At 39.6% G+C, this 26,980-nt stretch overlaps 3 protein-coding genes across 3 annotated transcripts in view; 2 read left to right on the forward strand and 1 right to left on the reverse strand.

The window, feature by feature from the left end:
• Nucleotides 1-559: 559 nt before the first annotated feature.
• On the reverse strand, nucleotides 560-2,948 carry LOC115595151 (zinc finger protein RFP-like). Its single transcript, XM_030439287.1, has 2 exons — nucleotides 2,768-2,948; nucleotides 560-2,638 (listed from the first exon to the last, which is right to left on the reverse strand). Exon 2 carries the CDS (start codon nucleotides 2,634-2,636, stop codon nucleotides 1,005-1,007), a length of 1,632 nt encoding a protein of 543 aa, XP_030295147.1. The 5' UTR covers nucleotides 2,637-2,638; nucleotides 2,768-2,948; the 3' UTR covers nucleotides 560-1,004.
• A 3,374-nt stretch (nucleotides 2,949-6,322) lies between these two features.
• Nucleotides 6,323-26,118, forward strand: tspan11 (tetraspanin 11). The gene is made up of 8 exons (XM_030439686.1): nucleotides 6,323-6,469; nucleotides 10,224-10,331; nucleotides 13,082-13,273; nucleotides 16,478-16,552; nucleotides 18,328-18,432; nucleotides 18,844-19,002; nucleotides 20,922-21,008; nucleotides 24,654-26,118. The coding sequence occupies exons 2-8, from the start codon at nucleotides 10,245-10,247 to the stop codon at nucleotides 24,711-24,713; spliced, it is 765 nt and encodes a 254-aa protein (XP_030295546.1). The 5' UTR covers nucleotides 6,323-6,469; nucleotides 10,224-10,244; the 3' UTR covers nucleotides 24,714-26,118.
• Nucleotides 20,922-26,980, forward strand: part of sema3aa (sema domain, immunoglobulin domain (Ig), short basic domain, secreted, (semaphorin) 3Aa) — a 117,259-nt gene continuing 111,200 nt past the window's right edge. Inside the window, exon 1 of the mRNA XM_030439684.1 lies at nucleotides 20,922-21,008. The gene's annotated coding sequence lies outside the window, so the exon portion shown is untranslated. The remainder of the gene's footprint in view (nucleotides 21,009-26,980) is intronic.

Consider the following 26,980-nt stretch of genomic DNA (forward strand, 5'->3'; position numbering starts at 1 on the left):
TTATGTGTATTTGAAAAGTAACGAGCGACTAATGAACAGAATTCTAAGGTTTAAATCACCACTGGTCCATCTCTAGATCTTTTCATGTATGGTTATGCTTTCAGACAGGACGACCTGCCCTGAGCTTCAACTATGGCACTTCCCTGCTTCACCTGTAAACCTGGCTGTTGGTTAATGTCCAAGAGATTATCATGACTCCAGCAAACTAAAGCAGGAGAGCACTGTCTGATACTTCTCTATGTACTGATACGATTCTTGTAATCTGCTATCTCTGTTAAGGTTTTGCATCTGTTGATACCACAGCCTTTGTCAGCATGTTAAACCACGGCTGTGTTCTCTTTGAAGAGGCCGGCCTGTCATGTGGCTTCCAGGTGAGTGTGACCACAAGAGGTCATGCACGACAAGCAGGAGTGGCTCAGACTTTGCTCCCTTGCACTTTTACAAGGCCCTGCTAGAAGTTGAACCTCCAGTCTGTAGAAAGCTACACAAAATTACTGATTGAACTTTTCCCAAAAAACATTACAAAAACATAGAAACAGCTTCAAAAGAGAGTCAGATATCCATGGAATTTAATATAATTTTATTAAGTTTTTAAAACAAAATTTCAAAGCAAGACATTTTTTTCACCATCATTTTGCATCAGACTTATTTCAACAATCAAAGTTTGCATGAGAGAACAACATTTTTTAAAGTAATAGTACATTATATCATGATAAATGACATCCAGCATTAAACAGCAGCTTCTGACAATATTACTCTGCAACATTAGTATCAACAGTTTATAATTATATACAATTAAGAACACAACAGAGAAGTGAACAGAATCACAATGATGATGCAGCATCAGACTTCCATGTGTGTCGAAAACATTTCAGACATTAAAAAGGTGATTCAAATATTTGATCACCAACAAAACAATGAGAGGCTCTTAATACTTTCAGCAGATTTGTTAAAAGTATTAATAAAGGCCATGTTAGTTCTCTGTGGTCTTTAGAGGAACAAACTCAGTGTGTTTGAGGTAAAGGTGATATGATGAGAGGGGCAGAGTTTGTTCCGTTCATGTAGCTCTGAAGGCAGAAGTATGGATACAGTTTCTCTGTAAACTTGTAGCCAGTGTAAGAATAGATGTGTGATTTAGAATCTGCATTATGGAAAGAAACTGATCCCTTGTTACAGTCTACAAAGACAGCAACCTTCTGTAGCTCTTCTGTCAGTGTGAGTTTATTAGTAAATGTTGTACATGCTTTATATTTACCTTCATCAAGCCAAATGGTCCAGTAACCATTTTTAACTGACAGAGGTATGTTCTTCTTTCTATCAACAGACTCTCTGACCACTCCAATGATCCACTTAATCTTTCCTGTCACTTGCACCTCATAGTAAAACTTCCCTGTTGTGAACCCCTCCTTTGCCAAAACATTCAAATTAGTTTCAAATCTCTTTGGATTGTCGGGAACTTCCTGGTCTATGTTTCCACTCTTCACTTGTTTTCCATCCTGGCTTATGGCAAGTGAGCAGTGAGCTGTGTCAGGGTCAAAAGTCAAGTCCACTGCATGTTCTCTCATTCTTTTCATTCTGATGTCAGGAAGCTCTTCCATTATTTCATCAACTCTGTCTTTGAGACGAGTCACTGCACCTCTCAGTGTCTCAAAACACAGGTCACTGTGAACACCAGTGTTGCTCCAGTCCTTGTTTACAGGAGAGCACAATGTTTGGAAGCTCTGGACAAAATGCAGGTGATCCTCAGACTGTGACAGCTGCTCCAGCTGGTTTCTTCTGCTTTCTAGTTCAGAGATTTCTGTCTTCAGCTCTGTGAGAAAACCTTCAGCCTTTAGTTTTGTTGCTCTGTACCTCTCCTCGATCATCTCGACGAGCTCGGTCTGGCTTCTCTGAATGGAGCAGATCAAGTCGGTGAAGACCTGCACACTGGCGTCTTTCTCTTTCTCAGCTTCTTTCTGCCCGACATCAACTGAGGTTTCAATCTCAACTATCTTCTCTGACCGTGATTGGATCATCTTCTGGATATTTGCTATTGTCTCATCTTTTTTTGCCATCACAGCTTCATATTCTTCCTCAAGTGAGACAACATTGTGACCCTTGTGATCAGTTTTCAAACACAACGCACAAACACAGACCTGGTCAGTCCGACAGTACAGTTCTGTTATCTTGTTGTGCGTCTTGCACATCCTGTCATCCAGATTCTTCACAGGGTCTAATAATGTGTGGCTCTTTAGAATAGCAACTCTCTGATGTGGCTCTAGGTGCAACTTACAGAAAGACATTAGACACATCAGGCAAGATTTAACAGCCTTCTCCTTTATCTCAGAGCAGAAATCACAGAGAACATCTTCTGTTTCAGGAAGTTGTGGCTCTGGAGTCGAGGCTTTGACTTGAACTTGAGTCTTAAACTCAGCAGCTAACTCAGACACAAAAGTGTTGACATGGAGTTCAGGTCTGGGAGAAAATGTTCTGTTGCACAATGGACACTGGCAAACATCACTGCTGTCCCAACACTTGTGGATACATGGCCTGCAGAAGTTGTGTCCACATGGTGTTGAGACTGGCTCAGTGAACACATCCAGACACACAGAGCACAGGAACTTCTCCTCTGATAGCAGACTGCTGGCAGTCGCCATGTCTGGACAAGAATGAAAAAGCAAAAACACAATTACAACGACTCACACAACTCAACTACTACTGTAGAGACAGTGGGCTATATGTTAGCTTCAATTATCACATGTGTAACAAGAACACATCAACTACTGACCTGTGAAGCATCAAGTTTCAAAAGCAGCTGCGCAAGAAACTCAAAGCAAATTTGACTTTGTGTTGTAGAGCTCGTCTTTTATCAGTCTGTGCCTTAAGTTTCGTTTCAGCATGTTGACATCAGTAAGGGCTCCTCCCTGCTCTGTGATACACTTCCTGGTTCTATTTAACTCTTTCAGCTCCATTTACAAGACTGGAGACAATTCTGAAGCTAAAGATATAGGTTACTCATCAGTTTGTGTATTACTGCCATGCATCACCAACAAATGTCATCTTACAGGTAAATCTACATATCCTGCAATTTATAGACCTGATACACTTATTTTTTGTTTTATACTCTGTGTTAATTATCTGTATTTGGAAAGTAACGAGTGACTAATGAACAGAATGTGCAGGTTAAAATCACCACTGGTACATCTCTAGATCTTTTCATGTATGGTTATGCTTTCAGACAGGACGACCTGCCCTGAGCTTCAACTGCGGCACTTCCCTGCTTCACCTGTAAACCTGGCTGTTGGTTAATGTCCAAGAGATTATCATGACTCAAGCAAACTAAAGCAGGAGAGCACTGTCTGATACTTCTCTATGTACTGATAAGTTTTTTGTAGTCTGTTATCCCTTTTATGGTTTTGCATCTCTTGATACCACAGCCTTTGTCAGCATGTTTAACCACGGCTGTGTTCTCTTTGAAGAGGCCGGCCTGTCATGTGGCTTCCAGGTGAGGATGACCACAAGAGGTCAGGCACGACAAGCAGGAGTGGCTCAGACTTTGCTCCCTTGCACTTTTACAAGGCCCTGCTAGATGTTGAACCTCCAGTCTGTAGAAAGCTACACAAAATTACTGATTGAACTTTGCCAAAAAAGAGAAGACATAGAAAAAGCCTTAAAACAGAGTCAGATATCCATGTAATTTAACATAATTTCATCGCGTTTTTAAAACAAATTGTCCAAGCAAGACACTTTTTCATCATTTTATTCAATTCTTTTACCAATAACCTTCACACATCTTTGCTAATTCTCATTATCTCTGTGCACAATTTCATCACGGGACAAACCCCCAGCTGTCTGCCCAAGCAGACAGGCGTACATCCAAACAAACAGATGCCAGGACTTGGCAAACATGTCAAAATGTTAAATGAACGGAGGCACAGCGCCGCAGTAGCAAGTGTTCTCTTCGTCTTTAGTCTCTCTCTCTTTTTTTTTTTTTTACAGCATGCCTCTTTTCTCTTTGTCACACACACAATCGCGCATGCACACACCGGTGCACATCATGTTTGCTTGCCCTCTTAACCAGGTTGTGTTTGACATGCATGCTCAGTCATGCCCTGCTCCCACTCTCCCTGTGGGAGAAAGCATTAGGTGGCTTAGTGGGCCTACAAAGCTCCAGAGGTGATAAACTAACTGCAGCAGAAGGAGACTGGACACAGAGGGGGGGGGGGGGGGACGCATTTCTGTTTGTTCTACCATGTGTCACCTGGGTAAATATGAGCAAATGGAAAACAGGCACACTCCAAATTCCTACCCAGGGAACGATGATATCCTGCGGTTTTCTTTCCACGCCCTGGTTGGATAATGTTAATTGGCGAAAAGCTGACCTGACGGATGACATCCCCCGCTAAGTAATGTTGTTTTGGTAGACTGATTGTCGCCGGTCCAGGTGACCACTGCTGAGTACCCCCAGCCCCCCTGCAGCTCATCATCTACTCCTAATAGCTTGCGAGCTTATTGAATTTCTGACGTGCAAACAGAGCGAATAGTCTGTTGTGGTCGGAGAGGAAGTCCTGCTGTGATGAAAATAAAAATGACACGGTAAGTGCTGTGAAACAACAGAGGGGCAGCAACCAGGTCTGTCTGCTACTTTATTTAGAAGACATTATTGGCTTTTATGCTATGAAAATTAATATACGCATTCTGAAAAAACATCCCTTTTGGACGCTCCTATAGTAGATAAAAGTGCCCTCCACGGTGCCCTTCCAATTCGCTAGAAATATGTCACCCCCCGACCCCCTGTACCCTTTTTAAATGTTTTCGCCCCTCAAACATCCTGAGTCTGCCACTGTTCCTCGTTGTCTTTCTCTTCTCTCACAGACCTTTCCCCATTCACATTTAAGTCTTGTTTTTCACGTCTTTGGTAAGGAAATCACTCCAATCCCAACCAAGTCCAGACAATCAAATCGACGCTGATTATCTTACTGGTGAAAAATAAAATGATCGTCTCTCCCTTTTCGTTCACAGAGGTGCTCTGTTCGGTCGTTACGTAGCCTTCTTTGCATACTGAAGAGCCTTTTGAAGAGTTATTGCTACTCTCACTGGACTGGAATTCAAAATGACAGCGAAGGCTTCTATCGAACATTCATTAACAGACATTCATTCACAGGCCCTGGCAAAAAAAAAAAAAGAAAAAAAAAAGCCTCCACACATAAGTTTGAGGCTTTGTTCTCAGCAGTCAGTGCTTTTTTCCTCTTTATCTTTGTTTATTCATGTACACCTCATTGTGAAATTCTTCAGGGGCTGTGTGGTTACATTGTTACCAGGGTTATGTGTTAATGGCACGGTGTTGTTCAGCCTATCTCGTGTTGGAGTGCAGCAGAAACATTTCCTTCTCTGTCAGTTGTGACCCCTTTCCTCAAGTTCGCACCGCGCTGCCTTCAAGGACTGTCAGAAACATAGTAACGATCGTAAGAAAAGCGAACGAACAATTGTGTTATGTTTCCAGCATTTTGTGTAATTTGCAACCTTCTCACAAATTGAATATGATAACACTTATAGCAGCCAATGAGTGAAAAAAAAATCAACATTTATTGAAATTAAACTCATCATACATGCAGTTAATAGTTACTATATTTTATACCGTGTATTCGCGTTAAATGTACTTTGTAGTGTTTGTGTCTACCCGCCAGTGGACTACAGATAGGAGGTAGGTGCCCAAATCTGATATTATAGGTGTGTTGGCTACCCATATTGACATTCAGATAAAAAAAAAATATATACTTGTGACGATCATGGTGATTATACACATTTGATAGTATCATGTGTGAATAATCGAGCGCAGATGTTATGCCTTGTGGATCTTTTGCTTATCAGTTCATCTGGTTGCCTTTTCATTATTCATTGATCATAATTGGTCTTTTGTATGCTTTTTTTATGGTAATGATTGAAGACTGTCTTTCCACCATCCTACAATTGTGTTTTGAGTGTGATTTATTTGTCAATAAAAAGATGAAACACACTTAACAAAGTTAAAGATGAATTTAACTGATAGCTTGTTTTTCTTTTCTTTTCTGTTGAGATAATATCGTTATCATGAATTTGTATGGCTTCAATAATCAACCTGGTTTGGCCCAGTCCTTATTTTACAACAAAGCACTTCCTGTCTTTGAATGAGATGACTCTGTACAGTTTTCTTGACAAATAAATTTAAGTGCAAAAGTATACACTACTGGCAGATTTGAAGAAAAAACATTCTGCTTGGCCTCTCACACTTTGTTCTATTATTATATGAGTGTAAGAGTCCCACGATGTATATCAACCTCGAAAAAAACGAGCTGCACCCAAAAGCAGCATCCTCACCAACCTGCTGTCGGACGCCCTGAGAGCAACAAGCCTGACTGGACGAAACGCGCTCTGCTGCTGTGCTGTACACGCTCATTTGACGGTAATTGCATCAGAAGGAGGTTGTTTATCCTCACTTAACGTCAGCCTGGTGAGTATTTTCTCGGTTGTGGGACGAAACTGTGAGTTTTTCGATGTAACGCCCACATAATTTGGTCAAACTTTGCCCTGCGCATCAACGACGCAGGTGTCTTTTTTTCCCCCAGGATGCTCGAGCCTACACCCCATCCTGAATAAAACGGGAGGCAAGAAAGTTTTCCTTTAACCGTAAAGGACGTGTATTTGCTAGATTTATGGGCCTGCTTGTTACGTTAAAAGGACACCTGCAGTGGTTAGAGTCCGAAATATCCGAGAGTAGGGTATGTTATCCTGAGCAGAAACCATTTTTAGCACCTACGCCGCCACTCAACGCATCTGGACTACCAACGGTAGAATGTGTAGCCGCCGCTAGCTTAACTTAGCTAGCAGCTGAAACTAACTGACCAGAGGTGACCGTTGAAACCGTTGACTGTATTTAAAGATGCACTATGTCGAGTTGGGGAAGACATTTTAATCAGAGGCGAAAGTACTTTTGTATGCCTAAACAAACTAAATCTCTTCTTTTTCATGACTGAAGTGAATAAACAAACTGACTGTTTAAGACAAACACATTTTCATACCGTTTAACTTTGTTTTTTACGTGGCTGACCCTGCCACCTTTCCAGGACCTTTTTTTAAAATTGTTTATTAAGTTATGGAAATGGATTTTGTGTTATTTCATGTTGTCAATATTAAAATTCTGAATTTATTCCTCAAAACTTACTTTGTAATTTTCGATAACAGGTGACTTGATTAGTCGTGGACAATAGAGAGCCAAAGTCACGCTTCTTCCGGGACCTTATTTTTGAGAGAACTTTGTATGGGATTGAATGAAGAAAGACAAGTAGTGTTTTGATCCCGTTTGAATTGCGCAAATGAACGACATGATATAAAATGTTTGTCATTTTAAAAGATAAAGTCACGGATTGTCATAAAACTAATGAAATATACGTCTGTGAAAATACGCTATTATAAAGACCACACAGCCATCGTGACATCATCTCATCCAAAGGTCTTCAAAACCCTTAACTTAAACCTTGTAGAGCACCTCACAGAATGGACGAACTACCCTTTCACATCACTGCAGCCATCAGTGGGGCTAGTGTAATTGTGATTTTCACCTTTTTTTTTAGGACCTTTACTGTGCCGAGATCGTGGCCATATTGGTGTTGGTGATGTGTATTAAATGGGGTTGTGATATTTTCCTAAATGAACGACAAGCTGTGACTTTCTTTCTTTGAAATTGACAAACAGCAATCATAGCACAATTTAAGTGGGTTAAAAAAAGAATGAGGTTACAGATGTGGGCAGTATTGTTTTGATTTTGGCTGCATAGCATTTGGAACCAGAATCAGTTCTGATTCTAGTATTTTCTATATTGATATGTCAGCCAATAAACACATGATTTTTGCATTGATCCCTCAAATGTGATTATCAAACCCATTGAATATGTAATGGTGGAAGGATATTTTACACTTTAACAATGAACTTTATCGTCCAAAATAACTGAATTCTAATTTTAAATGACGTCAAGCATCTGGGCACATTGAGAAACATCTACGCTAATATGGATATATCTCTCAGTGGGAGATGTGGACTCAGGTATTGTTGTACAAATTAATTTCACTGTTATTCTTTTTGAACGGGTGAGATCAATTGGCCAATAATTGCTTTTTTAGACAGCAACTCACACTTTATCGTTTCTCTTCATAAAGACCAGATACTGCAGGTAATAGTGCAGTATTTCGACGGGGGAATAAATTGACTTGACCTGCCTTAAATAAGAGCTGGACTCGACATGGACCAAACAACTTGAGTCACGTCTGGACAAAGGCCAATATTGATCGATAATATCAGCCAACTGATATACTGGTCAGTCAGTAATAGCATTGACATTTACATTCAAAAAAATCCATAGCAATGCATTTCCTGAAATACATTAAACAAGATGAAGTACATTAAGAATCGTTATATATCGCATAAAATCTTACCCAGTACAACGTCGTGCAACTTTCTGCATTAAACCAGTCCTTGAGTAGCAGTGGGCAGCCCAGATAAAAGTCAGAGATCGGAATTTCCTTGTTTGAACATCCAACTTCTGGTCTCCAAGCGTTCCAGGTGCAAGATGCCAAAGTGAACAAAAAACGTTGCCTTATGTAACAAAATGACACCTCTTTGACAAGCGTGCACAGAATTGAACCTTCAGCAGTGCACCCTCGTTGTGCTAAACATGAAATGTAGGAGGAAAAATACACAAGTTTACAGACGTTGTTGCACATTTTATTTTCCTACACTTTCATACTTGTAAATGTGTCTCAGCCCTTCATTCACTAGCCTTATAGAAATACTGTGGTCTACAAATACACCCTATCCCCTCCACATGGGTGCTCTTATTGTTGTGTGGCGTCAGACAACTGCTCCCTTGTAAATTAGGGGTGGATGAATCTGCAATTGGAGCAACTTTTTTCTTAAGGAAATGCCATGTAAAAATGGTTCATACTGAGGCAATGGGAAAACTTTATGGAAATAGACAATGCAGATTTTTATGTAAACACACATGATGCAACTCTATTCACTTCCATTGTACCAGGGTGAAGGCTGATACAGTATCTCAACCCCTGGGCAAATAAAACCAAAATTGCCTGCGTGGCTCGGTGCCACAAGAGTGAAAAACATCTTCCTTAGTAATGTGAATGAACTAACCCTTCTTCACAAGGCAAATAGGTTACATCCAATACTGAATGTTAGGCCTGGTTAAGTTTTCTGAATAACACTTCAAACTTTCCTCCTTTACAGACTCTACCACTGTTGTATACTGTCATCCAACATATGTATGTGTATGACTCCCTGGACAACAAACAAAAACCCTGCACTATCTCCTTTGGTGCTATTCACTGACTGGAGGACAGTATGGATCAATTTTCTGGTCGAAGTGCTTCCCACCCCTTGGCCTTTTATTTACATCACGGAAACTGTGCTCAGCTCAATTAATGATTCAGAGATTTATGGTCTGTTCCATTCTATGAATAATTTAAAGATGAGGTTTGTGAATATAACAAGAGGAAGTTCAAACTGTGAACATGTATAATAACTTGTAAGATTATCTTACCTTTTATGATAGAATTATAGCAGAAGGAGTTTCAGATTGCAGTGTGAAACTTTTCTTTTCTTTTTGGACAGAAATGTGATTTTTGCTTGTTCGTACAATCCAAGTTTTCTGAGTTGTAATCAAAAAGCCCTTGAGATTGTTCCTGTGTGATCAGCTGTGAAAACAAAACTAAATGTATTTTATTTGTAGCTTACTTGACTTGGTGATGCAGGCAAAGTGTACATGCTGAAAAGGCGACTTAGCATTGCTGCAAAGATGTTGCTTTTGTTGTGACATTTGATAGGCAGCTGTGGCAAACACAATCACTGTGATTACTGTCACTCGCTGTGGCTCACATTTCAAGCAGAGCTGTCTCATGACAATAAGCTGAGCCTTGACATGTGTAGGTTTGTTTTGCCTGACTAATTTGGCCTGGCTTTATTCACCTGTTAGTGTCAGTATGTGTGTCAGCAGCATTATCCTTTTCATTTGCCTTTTAGTATGATTATAGAATATGGCTTCTGGCTTGTAGAAGCAAAACCGAGACAATAATCTTTTATTGTCTCTATTATTTAGTTCAAATTTGAGTTTCAATGTTGTGAAATGTTTTTGTATTGCTATCACATTTTATGTTTTCCATTATCCTGTTAATGAATTGAAAAAAAATTTGCACTTTCAGAATTGAACTGAAGGAAGAAAGATGTCAGCGGTTTATAAAGATGACCAGGAGGACTGGCTGACGGTGTGTCTGAAGTACCTGCTCTTTGTTTTCAACTTTCTCTTCTGGGTAAGTGAAAGCAGCAGTAAGTGCACAACATTTATTTAAACCCGCTTGAGGTAATTTTAGGGTATTCTACACTTGCTCATCTACTATTACGTTTGTATATTTTTGCTCAAAAACCAATAGGTACGAGTTTACAAGTAAAAAACATATTCCGGGCGCGCAGGTGGTCGAGTGGTTAGAGCGCATGCCATATACGCAGCTGACCCCGGTTCGATTCCGGCCAGAGGTCCTTTGCTGCATGTCACGTCCCCCTCTCTCTCCCATATTTCTGTCTACTGCTTAATAAAGGTGTCTATGCCGAAAACATCTTTAAAAAAAAACATATTCCACTGACTTGTGCAGGTTTTTGTTCTGGATCACAGCAGAAAACTATAAAAAAAATATGCAGATTTACTTTTTTGTCTGGAAATCAAGTGCTTTTATGTCCCTGTGAAAACTGCGGACAGAGAAGGAGTTTTGGAGGAACAGAGAGAGGATTAAAGATAGTTCTGATTCTGAAATGGCTAAACTATGGACTCGGCCCAAAGTGAGTCATAGATTATTTAGGGCTTGTCAGTATATGGAGGGGAACAGTGTGTCAGACCGGCTCTCTGGCACCGCACTTTATGATACTGCAATTGCTGCAAAAAGAGTAAGCTCTTGCAGCTACTGTGCAGAATCACTGGGTTCACTTTGAAACATTTTCAAAGTCTGAAGTGAGGAGAGTATTGTGTCTGCAGGAGAGGTTAAAGAAAGAAGATGGATCAATCATAAGGTTAAGGTAAATGCTCAGTCACCAACCTAAAATTAATCTCTTGACAGGGTATCCGCGGAGTCTTAAAAAGTCTTAAAAAGTCTTAAATTTGACAATCTCAATTTTAGGCCTTAAAAAGTCTTAAATACGTTCATATTTTGCATATAGGTCTTAAATTACATTTAGTCGTGTCTTAAATATGTATGTTCATTAACCGCTTCCGTCATCGCCTTTTTTTTTTTTTGGAGGAAATGTGTTGGTGAGATTCACAGTCATCTCCGTGTGTTCTTCTGTCTGAAGTATCCAGGAACGCAAGTAGTATTTTGCCGACAGCGCGGTCGGAATTTATAGCCGCACACTTCGCCAGTTCCGGAACGACTTCGACAGCGGAATCTGCCAGAGGACCCTCAAATTGGGCATACTCGGTGTTAAAGCGCTGAAAAAACACCAGTTAGCTTCTAAAAGTCTCCAGCGAAGTCACGTAATCACACACTTCTGTACGCCTTTGTCACCAGTTCCCGGTCCAATTTCATCCAGTTCTGCTCGACCCGAACTCTGCACCGCCTCTGCCACCTAACAGTCAAGCGACATTCAAACCATCTTTGGCCAACTCCGACGTTGAAAGCAGAGGTGCTTTCGATTTTGAACACTGTGTGTGTGTGTGTGTGTGTGTGTGTGTGTGTGTGTGTGTGTGTGTGTGTGTGTGTGTGTGTGTGTGTGTGCACACATTATTATAGTTAACTCAAAATAAATTCCTTGGTTAAAACTATACTTAAACTACTTAGATCACTTGTTAAACTAATTGAAACTAAACTAAAATGAAACAACAAACTGAAAAACTAAATTAAAATAAAAACTAATGAAAATGTTAAAACTATAATAACCTTGACACACAGTAATTCACTCCATTCTTCATTGTTTGAGCTGCTCTGTGAATGGCAATAAATGTGGTTATTTGTTTAAAGCAATTCTGGGACCACATTTTTCCTTACTTTTTCATACTTCGTGTAGGTCTTAAATTTAGTTCAAAATGGTCTTAAAAAGGTCTTAAAAAGTCTTAGATTTGACTTGTTCAAACCTGCAGAGACCCTGCTTGAGGAAACACTTTGTCCTTCTCCTTGGACCACAGGCATGCTTTTCCTCTTTTTCCTTTTTTTGTCTGTTTTATTTTGTTTACCATTGCACCATTACAACATGTACGGGGCAGTACATCTGTTGCAAACAAGGACATATTCTATGAGGAATTTGAACCCTGTAAATGGTTTTGATACTGTATTTGTATTAACTTGAATTGGATAAAATTCCTAAATATGCTATAAATCAGGAAGAATCATCTCCTTCTGGGCTCTGTGTTTTTCCAAGTGGTGCCTCCTTGGTTGGGCATGTGTTGTTGTGAGTTTGTGGATCTTGCTTTTGACGGAAATGGAATGGGAGGATGAAGGGGAGAGACTTTCTGAGGCATTTCCTCTCTGTGCGCCTTTGAAACTAATGAGAGGAACAGATCTAGACGCCACCCTGCGTCTGTTATCAAGGATTGTTTGTGAGGGGAGTGCTCATTATGCCCTGATGTAATCCCTGAACTTCCACTGCTTCTGCGTCTGTTATATATGTTTAAGCTTGGCCACTTCTCCCGTTTTCTCTATTTTATTACCTTACTTTTCTTTATGCCCCCCTATCTTATACTGCTGTGCACCTCCACCCACTTTTTATGACTCAGTTCATAGTACTGTACTCACTTCCTATGTGTCACTTCCTGCCTTGTGAAGTGTTGTGCTTTATTCGTCTTTTATTTGTCTTCCTGTAAGATTGAATGGACATGACATACTTTGTTTCTGTGTTTAAGTCATCCATGTCTCCTTTATCCATTTTTTTATCAGTATTTTTCACCCTGCTTTTTTCATGCCTTTTTTTTCTTGTTTTCTCCACCCATATCAGTTTTATAATATCTTATGCTTTACCTTTATACACTAATAATAATTTTGTACCACCTCCTCCCCCTCCCTATCCCCTTCTCTTCCAGGTTGGTGGAGCAGCGGTTTTGGGTGTAGGAGTTTGGACTGTGCTGGAGAAGAGTGACTACTTGAGTCTGCTGGCCTCCAGCACTTTTGCTGTCTCAGCTTATATCCTCATCCTGGCCGGCGGCCTGGTAGTGGTTACAGGCTTCTTGGGCTGCTGTGCTGTCATCCGGGAACAGAGGAGCTGTCTTTCCACGGTGAGATGGTAGACCCATGCCTTTGTGTTTGTAGATGTTAAAATGTGGGGTAGATGGTACAGTACCTTTTCATTTTCATTAATTAATTTTGTTTGCACACAGATGTGTTTAAGGTGTGTGTGTGTGTGTGTGCGTGTATGCGTGTATGTGTGTGAGTGTGTGTACAATTAATCAACCCAAAATCGAATCTTGTTTAAGGACTGATTCATTATATCACCCTGTCCGCTAATGATATGACTTGAAAGTGATATCACATTTACCTCTAATGATGATTGAAACGATGATTCTTTTTTAAGATGGGCACACACAATGCAATTCTAATTGATCTTGGACATTGTGTAAACTCAGACTACATGCCATCTGACCTCTATGCTCACACCGTACACATTAGCTGACCGTCCACATCATGCGTGCCCTCACTTAATGTAAGCAAAGAATTCCAGGACAGTCCATTTCTAATTCCATTAAAGTTTATTTAGACAAGATGGCAAAGAGAGAAAGTAAGCAGTACTTTGGCAATTCCACTATGAATGGAAATTAAAGAGGAAAAAAAAGAAAAAAATATGGAGCCTCAGATGGCTGAAAATTATTGAGAATATGGTGCCTGTTTTGCAGCAAATATCAGTTTAGTATCTCAGCAGTCTCAAGACTTCCTTTTAAGCCACAACATGTCAATAAATACTCAAATAGTGTTAAAATGAGCTCCCTGTGGTTTATCATAGGTCTTTTGACAACAGCCATGGAGGATATTGGTCTGTGGAACTGCTCAAAGACAGGAGATCTAAATGTCTGACATAACATGCCAGAAATCTATGAGATTGTTGTTTGGGGTATTGATCAAGCATCTTGACCCCCCAAACTGCACATAAATCCAACCAGGGGCAATCAGTGTGGGCTTAAACTGAGCTGAATCTGTACAGTGGCTGTCTGGCTATAGTGACATTTCCATATTAGTTTTTTATCTGGCAAAATTAAAAAAATCCATTCACTTTTCTATTTTTGTTTCAATTTCACAGTAATCACAATGCACGACAAGTGTGCTGCTCCTGTCTTTTGTTGTTCTTCACAAGAAAGTTACCTTATCCTAATTGTAGTATGTACAATTGAACAACATACTAAATGCATATCATTAAATCATTAATATTTAATAATGATATTCTAGTGCTGATGTTGGTGAACAATATGCTAGCTTATTATCAAGCCAACTTGCTTATGCCACAGTTGCTCATTTAGCTACACCTCTACAGTAGGCAGTAGAATATAGGGATCGCACTTTAAGGATTTCAAGCTGCAATTGAGTATTTTGTTTGTACTTCCATTTAGGAAAGTTACCTTACTTTCATAGAAGCACAAAGGAATTTTGAAGGAAGCACAGGAGTAGCCTACTGATGATGTCAGAGAGCTGTGATTGGTTGATGTCCGTGTTCATCCAGGATGTATGTTGATCCAGGAGCACATCCTACTGTGCTAAGTCTTGTTGTAAAGTCCTGTATAGTACTATACACAGTTGTTTTCATTATGCTTTTCTTTCAGTTAGTATTGAAGAAATTAATGTACTTTACATTTTTTTGTAATGAAAAGAATTGACACAGGATGCATACTGGATACTCAAGATGAAAAGATGTTCTATGTGTAGGTGTGTGAAAGTAGGATACAGGATAATAAACAATTTGCCGCTCATGGACTGAAGGACTCTCCAAAGCCATACCACTGCTAGCTTTTATCAAATATTTCTGATAGAGGTTGGTTGCTCCTCATGTTGCACATGTTTGAAACATTATGTAATATGGATGATCATGTGGGCAACAATGCTGATGGTCCCTGTAAGTGGTCCTAGATTGTCATTCCTCGGCGCTCGCCTACGTGTACACAAAGGTTTACTCTCTCTGCACAACTACATGCAACAACATAATGTTGAACTTCTCTGGTCGAAGGTTCTATCAGTGCATGTTGACAAATGGCTCTGACAGGACCCTTACTGTCCTCATTATTTTACAGAGACAGGGCCCAGTGGGAGAGAGGCAGGCGGGAGGTGAACGTTCACTGCCGCAGGACTATTTATAGGTCCATCTATCTGCTGTTGATGGATGGAGCAATAGGAAAGAGAAACGTGCTTGCAGGAGTGAAGAAATAAATGCTTAGAAGATTTGGAGTCTGTGTGGTGCATTTTGGTTGAATATTATCTGTACTGATTTGCTATTTATAGGTTAGTTTGGGGAGATTAATGAGTGATGCCAGCATGGATGTGTGTAAAGAAAGTTGGCATTTTGTGTGGGCAGCAGGCACACAGACTGGACTGTTGGTTGTTTATTTATTTTTAATCTTGTAACCAAGAGATACAGAGCAGGCTGGCGTTTCTGCATGATGTAATTACTGTGACAGCATCAAAACAGGAAAATGTTTGCCAAGTGTCATACGTTCATTCAGTGAGATCATCGCTCTCCTGTGGCTGTTTGTTTGATCAGTTTGCCGTCATTTTGTTTCCCACGTCACGCAGGATGGGTAGTAGCATCTGTCTCTCCATAATGATCTCGAGTAAAGCAGTACTGTTGCTGCTGTCAAACTATTGTGTCCTGCTCCACGACAGGTGGGCCTAATTAGTTGTACGTGTGTGTTTGCATTGCATGGCATGGCCCGTTTGTGTGTGTGTGTTTGTGTGTGTGTGGTATATGAACCATTTTGTAAAGAATGAAAGTTTGTGCTTGCATTATTTTACTGCTGCCTGAGCACTCTACATGTGTGGGCGATGTGTTCACTAAAGTTTACATAAGCTCTGCATTTCAACATGTACAATAGTGCTTATCACGAAGGATGAAGCCTATATTAGAGCCATCAGTGTTTATTTTTCGTAGAAGTTTTTGTTCATGTTTATGTTGCAGTGATTGATATTTAAAGCCCTTTATGTAGTTTTTGGCAGGATGGCTTTTTGAAGTTAATTATGACACATAATGGAGCTGTTCTCAAGCAGCACAGAGAGCTCCTTAAAGATGCCCGAGAGAAATGGGATTCCACAGACTGTCAAATAGATTTTTGGTTGTCTCATTTTGCACAGCATTGCCATCTGTGTTAGAAGTGACAGATGCAGCATGATGACAGTTGATGGAAGTTTTTATTATTGAGCTGTCACGAGTGTGAGCAACTTTCTCAAATCAGTTACCACAGTCCTCAGCATACCTCTCTTAATTTCCTCTCTCTCATCCACAGTACTTCTTCTGCCTGCTGGTGATCTTCTTAATTGAACTGGTGGCTGGAGTACTGGCTTATGTCTATTACCAGAGGGTAAGTGATCACTACTTAATGAAGTTAAAAGTGCTGCATAATTATTTAGTTGTGGTGATGGATGATCTCTGCATTTAACTTTACACCACAATGGTCACATGAAGACTTGATCTGCTGCCTGTAGGCCCTCTGCTGTGCTCAAGCTGAACTAGAAGAAAGAGTTAAAAGCCTTAATATTTCTGTCCAGATAACCATCATGAGACCCAATAGTCCTGATGTGTCTTATATTAAAATATTTGTATGTTTATTTAGCAGATAGAAAGTAGGATGCAGACAGGGATTCAGAAAGTGAGGCTGTTTTTCTCAGAGAAGGTTTTGATTACGCTTCATGTGTTACAGATTTAGTTTGGCCTCTGGGTTAGTGTTAAAGAGCAGCACTTTCTACAAAATACCTTGTTAAAGCTCTGCAGTGGAGACACTTCTGAGAAATGCAGCAGGGCAAGAAAAAACTGAATTATCAAAGACAGTATTGTTGTGAAAAATTCCCGCAATGCAATAATTTGACGGTGTGTAGTATACACTGGTGGCTTACTCTGAATGTGTGGCATCATCATTTTCTGACTCATCTTGATTTTGATATAGTTGCGTAGTGCACACTCAGGCAGAGGGCTAAATACGATACTAAATTTCCACTGTGCCACAGTCATGTCTAACTGCGGTTAGCTTATTTATTATTTAGGCTGAGACATTTCCTATAAAAAAACACCAAACAATTGCGAATGAATACAGAAATATAAATAGTTACGCTAATATGTATACCTTACTAAATTAATGAGCTTATGATAATGACATATCAGGTAATTACCACTGTACACCACCTTTACTGTTATAATGGCAGAGGTGCCTAAAAGTTAAAGAAACACATTTAACAGTGTTTAAAGATGGACATTAAAAATGCTTCTATGACTTTTCTTCTTTGTTCAGGTTTTAACTTGCCTCTTTATTAGCATACAGCTCATCTGTGATTTTTGATGACTGAGTTCATGGCATCATTGAGGATGTTACTGATGTCTTTTCCTACTTAAATTCACACGATGTCCCAATTCTACATATAAGAAAACCCTTCTCGTTGTCTTTGTTCCATCTCAAAGGACATGAAAGACAATGATGAGCCACTGGAGAATCTACAGTCGATCTTTGAGCTGTGTTTTTTTTTTTTTTGTCGTTCTTCCTTTTTCTGTATGAATGTGGGTTGTCACCGTTTGCCACCTGCACTGAGCATTATGCTCAGCCTCTGGAGTCTTATCTAACACACAGCTCTTAGGATCTTGTTATCTCACAGACATCCACCTGTCAGTCAGCTAAGACTGCAAAGAGCAAAGTGCTATCTGCGGGCAAGCTCAGAGATTTATTATAATGGAAAAAGGGTTCAGCACAGGATAGAATCACTTTAGGATAAGGGCTCTCATCTTCTCTCTGTTTCTCTTCCCTCTCCTGCGTGTGTGTGTGCACAAACATACACACATCGCAGGCTATGGTTAAAGTCTTATTTTTGCTATGTCTTTTCAATCACAGCACTCACAGATGCGTGGGAGTAGCTATCTGTCTCTCTTGCCCTAATCCTCCCACTCTTTGCCTTTTGTCAAGAGTATCACTCTGAATCTCTCTCACCTTATAGTCTTTGCTCCTGTACATTTTTGTGTCCCATGTGTGATCAAAGAAGCAGCTTGTGGTTAAAAAATAAAGTTTGTTCTTTCCCATAAATACCCCCCATCTTCTCCATCTCACGCACACTGTTTCTCACTGTGTGCCTGCTGTCTCTGTTTTCGTTCCAGCTGAGCGAGGAACTGAAGCAGCATCTAAATCAGACTATGACGGAGAACTACGCCCAGCCAGGGAAGGAGGCTATCACATTAGCCGTGGACAGACTACAACAGGACGTACGGGCTATATTTGTTAAAGCCTCTGAGGTTTTGTTTGATTTATGTAAGATTATATGCTGCACTTTTCTCCAGCTAGCATTGTATAGTTGCACTTGTTATAAGTTGATTCCCCATGACTCAGTCTGCAGCTACCAAATATCAAGTAGTTCTGAATTATGCAGAAATTCAGTAGAAGAAGTTGCTCTTTGCTGTGTTATTTATTTGGGTTTGGGTTTTATAAAAGCAGCCTCTCCCTTAAGCTGTAAGTATTGTCAAAGTTTACAGAAGACTGATTTGAGGAAGTGGTTTGAGCCAAATGAATTAATCTGAGTTAAGCCACTCGAAACTGAAGGAGGATGGATTTGTGCTTTTTCATCAATGGCATCACGAAACCAAACCCCTTTTTCTTCCCTCTTTCTGCCTCTCCAGTTCAAGTGCTGTGGCAGCAACAACTCCCATGATTGGACGATGAGCGTGTACATTTCGTCTAAGCCGGCGGACGGAAGGGTGGTGCCCGACAGCTGCTGTAAAACCATCACCCCTCACTGTGGCAAGAGAGACCACCCTTCCAACATCTACAAAGTGGAGGTGAGAGGATTTCTAAATGACAGCCGCCATCTGAAGTCTAACACAATGTAAATATCACAGAGCATTTATGGAATTTACTATTAGTAGACCAAAATGTTCCTGCTGCTATGAGACAATATCAACAAAGTAATAATAGCAATAGTGACAGAAACGGAGAAAATATGTTGAAACTGTTCTCTGATAAAATGAACTCTCTGGAAATGAATAAAAGATGAGGGTTTGAGTGCTTATCTGTGCTGCTTAGGTGAAGTTTTTCCAGCTTCTTGTCTCAAACCCTTAAATTTACACTCATATCACTCAGTTTAAGATGCCTGCATCATGTGCTAAGACGTAAACAAGAAGTTATACCCTTAAACATTATAGGACATGACATGGATTACGAATATATCTATTTAGTGCATTTTTAAACAACACTATTTATCTGTATTATGTTGTATATTTATGTCTAATTGGAGATATAAATATATGTAATGAAACTGTTAGGAAAGATAGTTATGGGGGATAGTGGTCTGAAAATGTACTCAAGATAAATAGGCCGGACTTTACTAGGGGTGTGCATTGGCACTGCCCTCACAATACGATTCGATTACAATTCACCAGGTAACGATTCGATTCAATTCGATTCTACGTTGCATTGCGATGCATCAAAATTCTACTGCACACAACAAGGCACATTTTTCATCAGTCATGAGGTAATACAAGCAGTCAGATATTGAACAACAGATTTTATTGGCTGCTATGTGTGTATTATCACTCTCCTGTATCTTTGACATAAATGTCATTAAATAAAATAAAATTGAATGGTACAGGGTATTGGATATGGCATTTTCAAACCTGAAAAAGAAAACATAAATCACTGATTTCAGTGCTTTGAATGAGAAATGTTTCTCTTTTCTCTGCTTTAGAACCATTTGAAATTAAATAGAGCAATAACAGCCAACTTTTTCCTGCAGTGACCATAAGTGTTTTTTTACACACAGTAAAATAGCAGCTCTAAGACAGGGCACTTCCTGAACTCCTGTGCAAACATTAATCAGTAATCAGTCACGCTATTGTAACAACAACCACCCAGGCACCCAGCAATAAAAATATTCAGTGCAACACACAGTAACCACTTATTACTGTGAAACTTTTTTTTTAAGTAGTAAAGTCAAGTGCAGCTATTCTCAACAAAACAGCAGCTTAGCAGCTTTAAGACAATGACAATTATATACCTGTGATCCTCTTTGCTCTCTCGGAGTTGTGTGGCAACGTTGACACTAGCGACTCGTCAATTCTTGGCTGGGACGTGTCGACTTTTTGTGTTGTTGAAGCCAACTCAGTATGCCAATGATCAACATGGTTCGTGAAGTTAGTTGTATTGCCAACTTGCTTGATTTTAGTGTGGCTGGTTTTACACACCGCGTAAGTCTTGTCTAATTACCCATTAATTTCATAGAATCCGAAATGTGTCCAGATGTCCGCTTTCCAAGCTTTGGATGCGTTATTAATTACCTGTCTATCGCGATCATCTCCCTCCGCCTCAGCCATCTTGATTCTTTAGTGTTGTTGTTATGCTAGCTAGTGCTGCCACTTAGCATGTAGCTACAGGCTGCGCATGTCATTGCAACATTGCTCCGGAAATGACCCCAGAAGTAATTGAAACTTCACAACTTTATTGTCCACTCGAGGGCAGAAAATAAACAGTGACATAATTGATTATGGCACGTTGCCGAATCGATGCTAAATCGTGCATGCCCCGCATTGCGATGCATCGCCGAATCGATTATTGTTGACACCACTAGACTTTACCATCTTTAATAAACCCGCATGTTCATGAAATTAGCCATCGAGAGTGGGAGCCTAATGTCTATGTGTACAATGGGGTGTATTATCTATTATGTGATTACTTTTTTAACATTGAGCCTTTGTCTCTGCAGGGTGGCTGCATCACTAAGCTGGAGCAGTTTCTGGCGGACCACCTGTTGGTCATTGGTGCTGTGGGAATAGGAGTGGCTTGTCTGCAGGTAGGTAAAATATGACATGTAGTTAGGACAGGTATTGAAGAAGCAGAATACTATTCCGCTGTTCTTTATGTTAGCCGATTATTATTTTAGCCATAATGACGCCGCTTTTACCTCTTTGAATGAAGTGCCGCCCTTTGTTGAATAACGCCCGACAGATGGATTGTAATGTTTCCATTACTGAAAATGTACCCTCACAGGTCAGCAACCCCTAAATGGACTCTTCTTTTCATCTCACCCTAGCCTCTTTGTCATCATTATCTGATTTATTCAATCCTGTGATTTGATTTTTCCCAGTCTGAGATGGACTAAAGCTTTTAAGCCTTACAGAGGGGTGTGTTTTTTACAATTCTGTGCTGGCTGACAGTCCTCTTGTAGCTCTGCACCACCTCTTTGTAAATTAACTTGAGAGCAAACAAACCTGCACTGATTCTTCCCAGTGCTATTCATAAACCTGATGCGGCATATAATAGGCAACATTTTACATGTTGGAGCTGAGAATAAATTCAGACGTCTTGCTGACATGAGGCAAGAAGTTCTCTTCTGTAATAATTGAGGCTTGCAACAGCGGAAGATGAGCGATCACTAGACTGTAATCTCCTTGAGGCAGGTAACAGTTTTTTTTAATCCCCAAATCTGAAGGGATTATGTTTAACATATAGATGAGATGTTGAATATATGGAACATACCTGGAGATTGGATGTACGATCCAAAGTGCCACGTGAGCCTGTTAATTCTTATTTAACACTTTACAATCCAAGCATGTTCGCTTTCCTGTTGTACTGTATGTCTTATTACTGTATGTCTTGTCTTTGTCCACTGTTTAAGTATACGTCTCTCTCTCTAGAAACTGTCAGATTCACTGAAATCAAATTTATATTAATTTAGACTAGCTGTGGCTTAAATTTGTAATTTATGTGTTCCACACTAACCCATATATGGTGCATTATACTGTGTGTCTTTGTCTGTGTGTGTGTGTGTGTGTGTGTGTGTGTGTGTGTGTGTGTGTGTGTGTGTGTGTGTGTGTGTGTGTGTGTGTGTGTGTGTGTGTGTGTGTGTGTGTGTGTGTGTGTGGTGTTGCTGTAGCTGGCCGGGGCTGTCTTGACAGCCTGCTTTATCTATCTGCTCTATAAAGAAGAGGAAGAGGACTTCGGTACATTGTGATTTAGCTCTAGAGCAGCTTTGCAGTTTAATCAACTGGAGAGACAAGGTTGGAGTGCATTGTGAAAATTTGATATCTGACTGCATGTTTGTCCCTGTGTGACTGTTGGCTCCATGTTAAATGTGAAATCTATGGGCTACACATACTAAATGAACATATTTATGTCTTTCTAACGGTACCCTTTGCCTATCTGCCTGCCTGGCTTTGGCTTTATTTTGCAGATTGTTGTGTGTGCATGTTGTGATGATGGACTGTTGTGGCTGAGAAGGATGTGATAAAGGTCAAACACGTCATGAGAATGGCTTGATTAATCAAACTGCTTCTGCGTAATAATGTTGTTAGCAAGAACCCAGCTCTTTATCTTCATGCAGCAACAGTGGCGCCTTATTGTAAGTACCTGTGTTGACAAGAAAAGGAACAACAACTATGGTGTGTTTTACATTGTATACCAAGGTTGTACTATATATTCCTAATGGCAGTTTCCTTTAAAAGGTAACTCCATCAATTTTCCGCATTAAATTCTATTTACAGCTTTTACATAGTTCTACTTCGTGAATGTGAAAAAAAGTAGTATAAAGCCTTTTTGTGGCTCCAGAAGAAGCTACATGTAATTTGATAAATTGCCCCCAGTGATGTCACTCATTGGCCAAGTTGCATTGTGACTAAGGCAGGTGCCAGGTTTTAAAAAGGATGTCCAACGCCGTTTTAGGAGTGCAATGCTAAAGCCATAATGCAACTTCACAACTGAGTAACATCACTGGAGGCAATTTATCAGATTATATGCAGCTACCTCTGGAGCCACAAAAAGTTTCATACTACTTTGTCACATATGCAGTAGCACTCACAGACCTGTAAACACACTTTAATGTGTAAAATTGGTGGAGTTACCCTTTAAATTCAAACCTTAACATCAGCTTTTCTTGATTTTTTTGTAGTAAGACCGTAGCTAGGAGTGGAGATGGATTTGATATGCAATTCTTATGTATTTCTATTGTACTCTGATATTTACAAACATTGGTTGCCTAACTTTGATTTATTTATTTTTCCAAGTGACTAAAATTGAATTGAACTGAATTTCACAAATGTTTCTTAATTTTGGTTTTATTTTTTCAGACACCTCCTTGTACATTGGTATTAAGGAAAAGTATTAGTGTCGTTTCTATAGTTATTTGCAATCAAAATAAATTAGGCTATCATGGAAATTGAGTTTCTTGAATAGTAATTCAAGGAATAATGACTTGAATTCTTTTTAGATGCCCAGTTGTGCAATCTTAACAGACACCCGCCATCCAACTGGGAATAAGTGTTTTCTTTCTTTCTGTCTGTCTTTTTTTTACACTGTTACATCATTGTTTTTTTTTCCCTTTCAGTTCTCCTGTCTTCTGAAATTAGGCTTCCAGAAAACAGAAATATAGAGAGGCTGTTTTTCTCACCTCTCTTCTCATTGAGCCAATTTTTTTCTGTTTCTGCATCTCTATCACTGGTTCTGTTGGAGATGGGAAAGAAAAACTAGCCCGCAGAGAGATTGTGATGAGTCCATACACAATGTTGACTCGCTCGATAAGGGTTTCTCAGAGGGCTTTTAGAGGCTCAAAGATTGAATCTTGGCACTTGCCTGTATATCCATCAAGTCTGGCAGGCCCAGTGGCGTAGGTCATTATCTGTTCCTGCTGTTCTTACTTTATTATTGACCTTTTCTATAGTAGTGAAAGCAAAGTGCTTCTGTGAAGCATATCTCATGGAATTGATAAGGTTCTGTATACATCTATGAGCTTGGTGCCAAAAGACTGTGCTGTCTGATAATGTGTTCTTATTAATGTAGAAACCTCCAGATGAATTTAAATAACAGGATCAGCTTATAGAACACTGTTTTGTTGATATTGGAATACAACTATGATGTTAAAAACTTGACCTCTTTCTTTTTTTCTTTGAAATGTTCCTTTTTTTCTTACAGTTAAATATTTGGGAATTTAGAAATAAGCTGTTTCAGATTAAAACCATGTGTGTCAAGGACATTGCAAGTATATCTTAACTTTTCTTGAGAAAAAAATTAAACCTATTATCTGATGGCAACATAATAGCCAGATAAGAGTTTTTGTCGTCAACATAAGCCTTAAGGCGAAAGCGACAAACAAATTCGGAGTCATTCTTTTCATAGTAGTAGCTGTGATTTTTGTCAGCAGAAATACTCCTGGAGCATTTCACTGCAAAGAAAATGGATAACTAACATTCATATTTGTGCATACGTCTTCTTTCTAAGCCCACCCTCAGTGCCAATATTGTGCATCTGCTTGTGCAAGCCTGTGCACACACATGCTGCTGCAATAACGGCTGCTTGACTCCTGACATCCCCATAGTAACCAACTCCATTCTAGCCCCATCACCTTTAACCCCTCTCTATCCTCACAGTCAACAGCATCCGAGCTTCCTGCAGTCCTCCATGGTGACTGAGCAGTACTTTTTGACCTAACACTTCCTGTTTTCAGATCTGTGGAATGGTGTTCACCAGCTGCTTGTACAGAAGGATCAACACAGAGCCTTACTGAGCAGGCCGGACCCTCAACGCACCACCTTCGACAGACAGATGAAACAATGACCTGCTGATATCTAACCTTCAACCTCTGAATCTTGAACTCTGACTGGTGGATCTTAACCGAGCGCATAGGCACATTTTAGGTCTATAACATTCAGAAACAAATTGTAACACTGACCAGCCAGGCTTACTTTTGGTTCCGCTTTGCACTTATTTTAGAGTGTATTTATTTCCAGGCTCATACATCTCTCATACCTGACCTTGATCTTCTGGAACAACATGTCTGCTTGCATCATTGCCTTGGCTTAGATGTATGCTTAAGTTTGGGCAGGACAAAAGAAAAGGGACAAATATTCTCATAAGGTATTCTGCTTTGTTCAATGAATGATGATACAGACAGATTTATCATATTTTCACTGTGCAAAGATTTATCTTGTCTTTTTGGCCATTCCAGTACTTTGAGTAAGCTGAGTAAGGGCACAGTGTCCACTGAAATGTAATTTATGTTAGTGTCTTTTGAGAACACATTGTGCCTCTTTCACGTTTCTGCTGGTAACTGATTTGCATTCATTTTGTGCCTGAAATCTTTAAAAGGGAGCTGACAATGCACTGTGACAGACGGCAGCAAAAGAAGTCTAGTTTACTATCTTAATATATATATATTTAGTTATGTCTATATTCATGAAGATTGCAGCACTGAATGTTGAACTGTATTTAAATAAACTGAACACATGTATGCCTACAAACATAAAGACTTTCCCCATGAAGTACGGGGCAAAGGCATTTTCTCCAGTGGTTTCCAGATCCCTTAATTTATAACTCCACCTAGTGGTTGGCACAAGTTGCATACAATACTGTGTGCTGTTATAACCATATGCTGCAGTAAAGACACCTAAAAGTACAAGTCAGATGGTAGACTTAAACATTAACACACATTACCTTCTGTGAATTTTGGGCTTACTGTCACACTTTCCTTGACACTCTACGTTTTCAATTCCCTACAGTGAGGAAGCTGACATCTTTGAGAGCCAAAGAAAACTGTTGAAAGTGTTGTTTTACTGCCTAATCTATCACTTGCCTTCCCGTTTCCAAAAGATATTCCATATGGAACACTGTAGAGGTGATTAGACTTGGCTTGGCCGTTGTGGAATTTAAAAAGCTGAATATCAATTTGACATTTTTCACTGAAATCCTTGCAATAGTACAACATCATAGCCAAGACCCAGTACTCTGTGGAGGGACCTCCTAGAAATTGTTTTCCCCACTGATGAACTCACAAATGACGGGTGCTAATGTATGTCAATGGTTGTCGATGAGATGATTATGTAACATTTGCCTGTGCTCCAACTACTGTCTGTTATTCAAAATATTGATATGAAACTCATAAATAAATGTTTAAATATTGTTGCATTAAGAAATTGTGTGTGGTAATGTAAGACAAATATTTAAGAGTTGTCCTCGACCTGATGACATGAATGGTGTTTAGCAGTACTGTAGTTGATGAGATTGTGATCAGAGGAGCGTTAAGTCTAGTTAAATCAGTTTATTTATCGAGGCCAGAATCACAAGTTTGTCCTGTAGGACTTGGCAGATTGTTCATCATTTGTCATGTGTACATGGACCGATGAGTGTCAGCTGGAGAAGTAAACCAGTAGAGGGAGACAAAGTCTTTCCATTTGCAGTGGTACAGCCGTAAGTGGCTTGAGAGCAGAGGATACTCTTACCTGACTACCTTTTTAGTGTTATGTTTGTAAAGATTCCCTTTTGACACTTCTGATCTGTTAACGGCCTCACAACTGTTATCTATAATCAGCATGTGTCTCCAATTTAAGAGGGTCAAATAAATTGAAATAATCCTGTAGAAATATGTAAAACAACTGTTTTAAAGAGTAACACCACCAATAGTACACATTAAAGTGTGTTTACTTGTTTTGGGTCGCACTACTGCATATGTAATGAAGTAGGATAAAGCCTTTAGTGGCTCCAGAGGAAGCTGCGTGCAATCTGATGAATTTCCTCCATGTATGTCACTCAGTGACTTAGTTTCATTGGGGGTAATGTAGGTGCCACATAAATTAAAAAAAATCACAACTTACAGGTGCAATAAGTAAGAATTTTAGTTTAAAACATGAAAGACTAATTATCAACACACAATATGAATAAATGACACATTTGTTATGTCAAAAACATCTATGTACTGTGTTGCAGAGATATCTACTGAAGTTAGCATGCTAACCAGTTAGCCCTTCGCCTGAAAACCTTTTTCTCCTGGCGGTCCAA

This window comes from Sparus aurata, chromosome 14, assembly GCF_900880675.1.
Source record: "Sparus aurata chromosome 14, fSpaAur1.1, whole genome shotgun sequence".
In the NCBI taxonomy this organism is placed as follows: domain Eukaryota; kingdom Metazoa; phylum Chordata; class Actinopteri; order Spariformes; family Sparidae; genus Sparus; species Sparus aurata.

Bases quoted from the DNA above. Each gene is read 5' to 3' on its own strand.
- LOC115595151 (XM_030439287.1), bottom strand. From the start codon at position 2,636: ATGGCGACTGCCAGCAGTCTGCTATCAGAGGAGAAGTTCCTGTGCTCT.
- tspan11 (XM_030439686.1), top strand. From the start codon at position 10,245: ATGTCAGCGGTTTATAAAGATGACCAGGAGGACTGGCTGACGGTGTGT. The intron at 18,433-18,843 runs GTACGGGCTATA...CTGCCTCTCCAG, and splicing joins TGGACAGACTACAACAGGAC to TTCAAGTGCTGTGGCAGCAA. The intron at 21,009-24,653 runs GTAGGTAAAATA...TCCTGTTTTCAG, and splicing joins TAGGAGTGGCTTGTCTGCAG to ATCTGTGGAATGGTGTTCAC.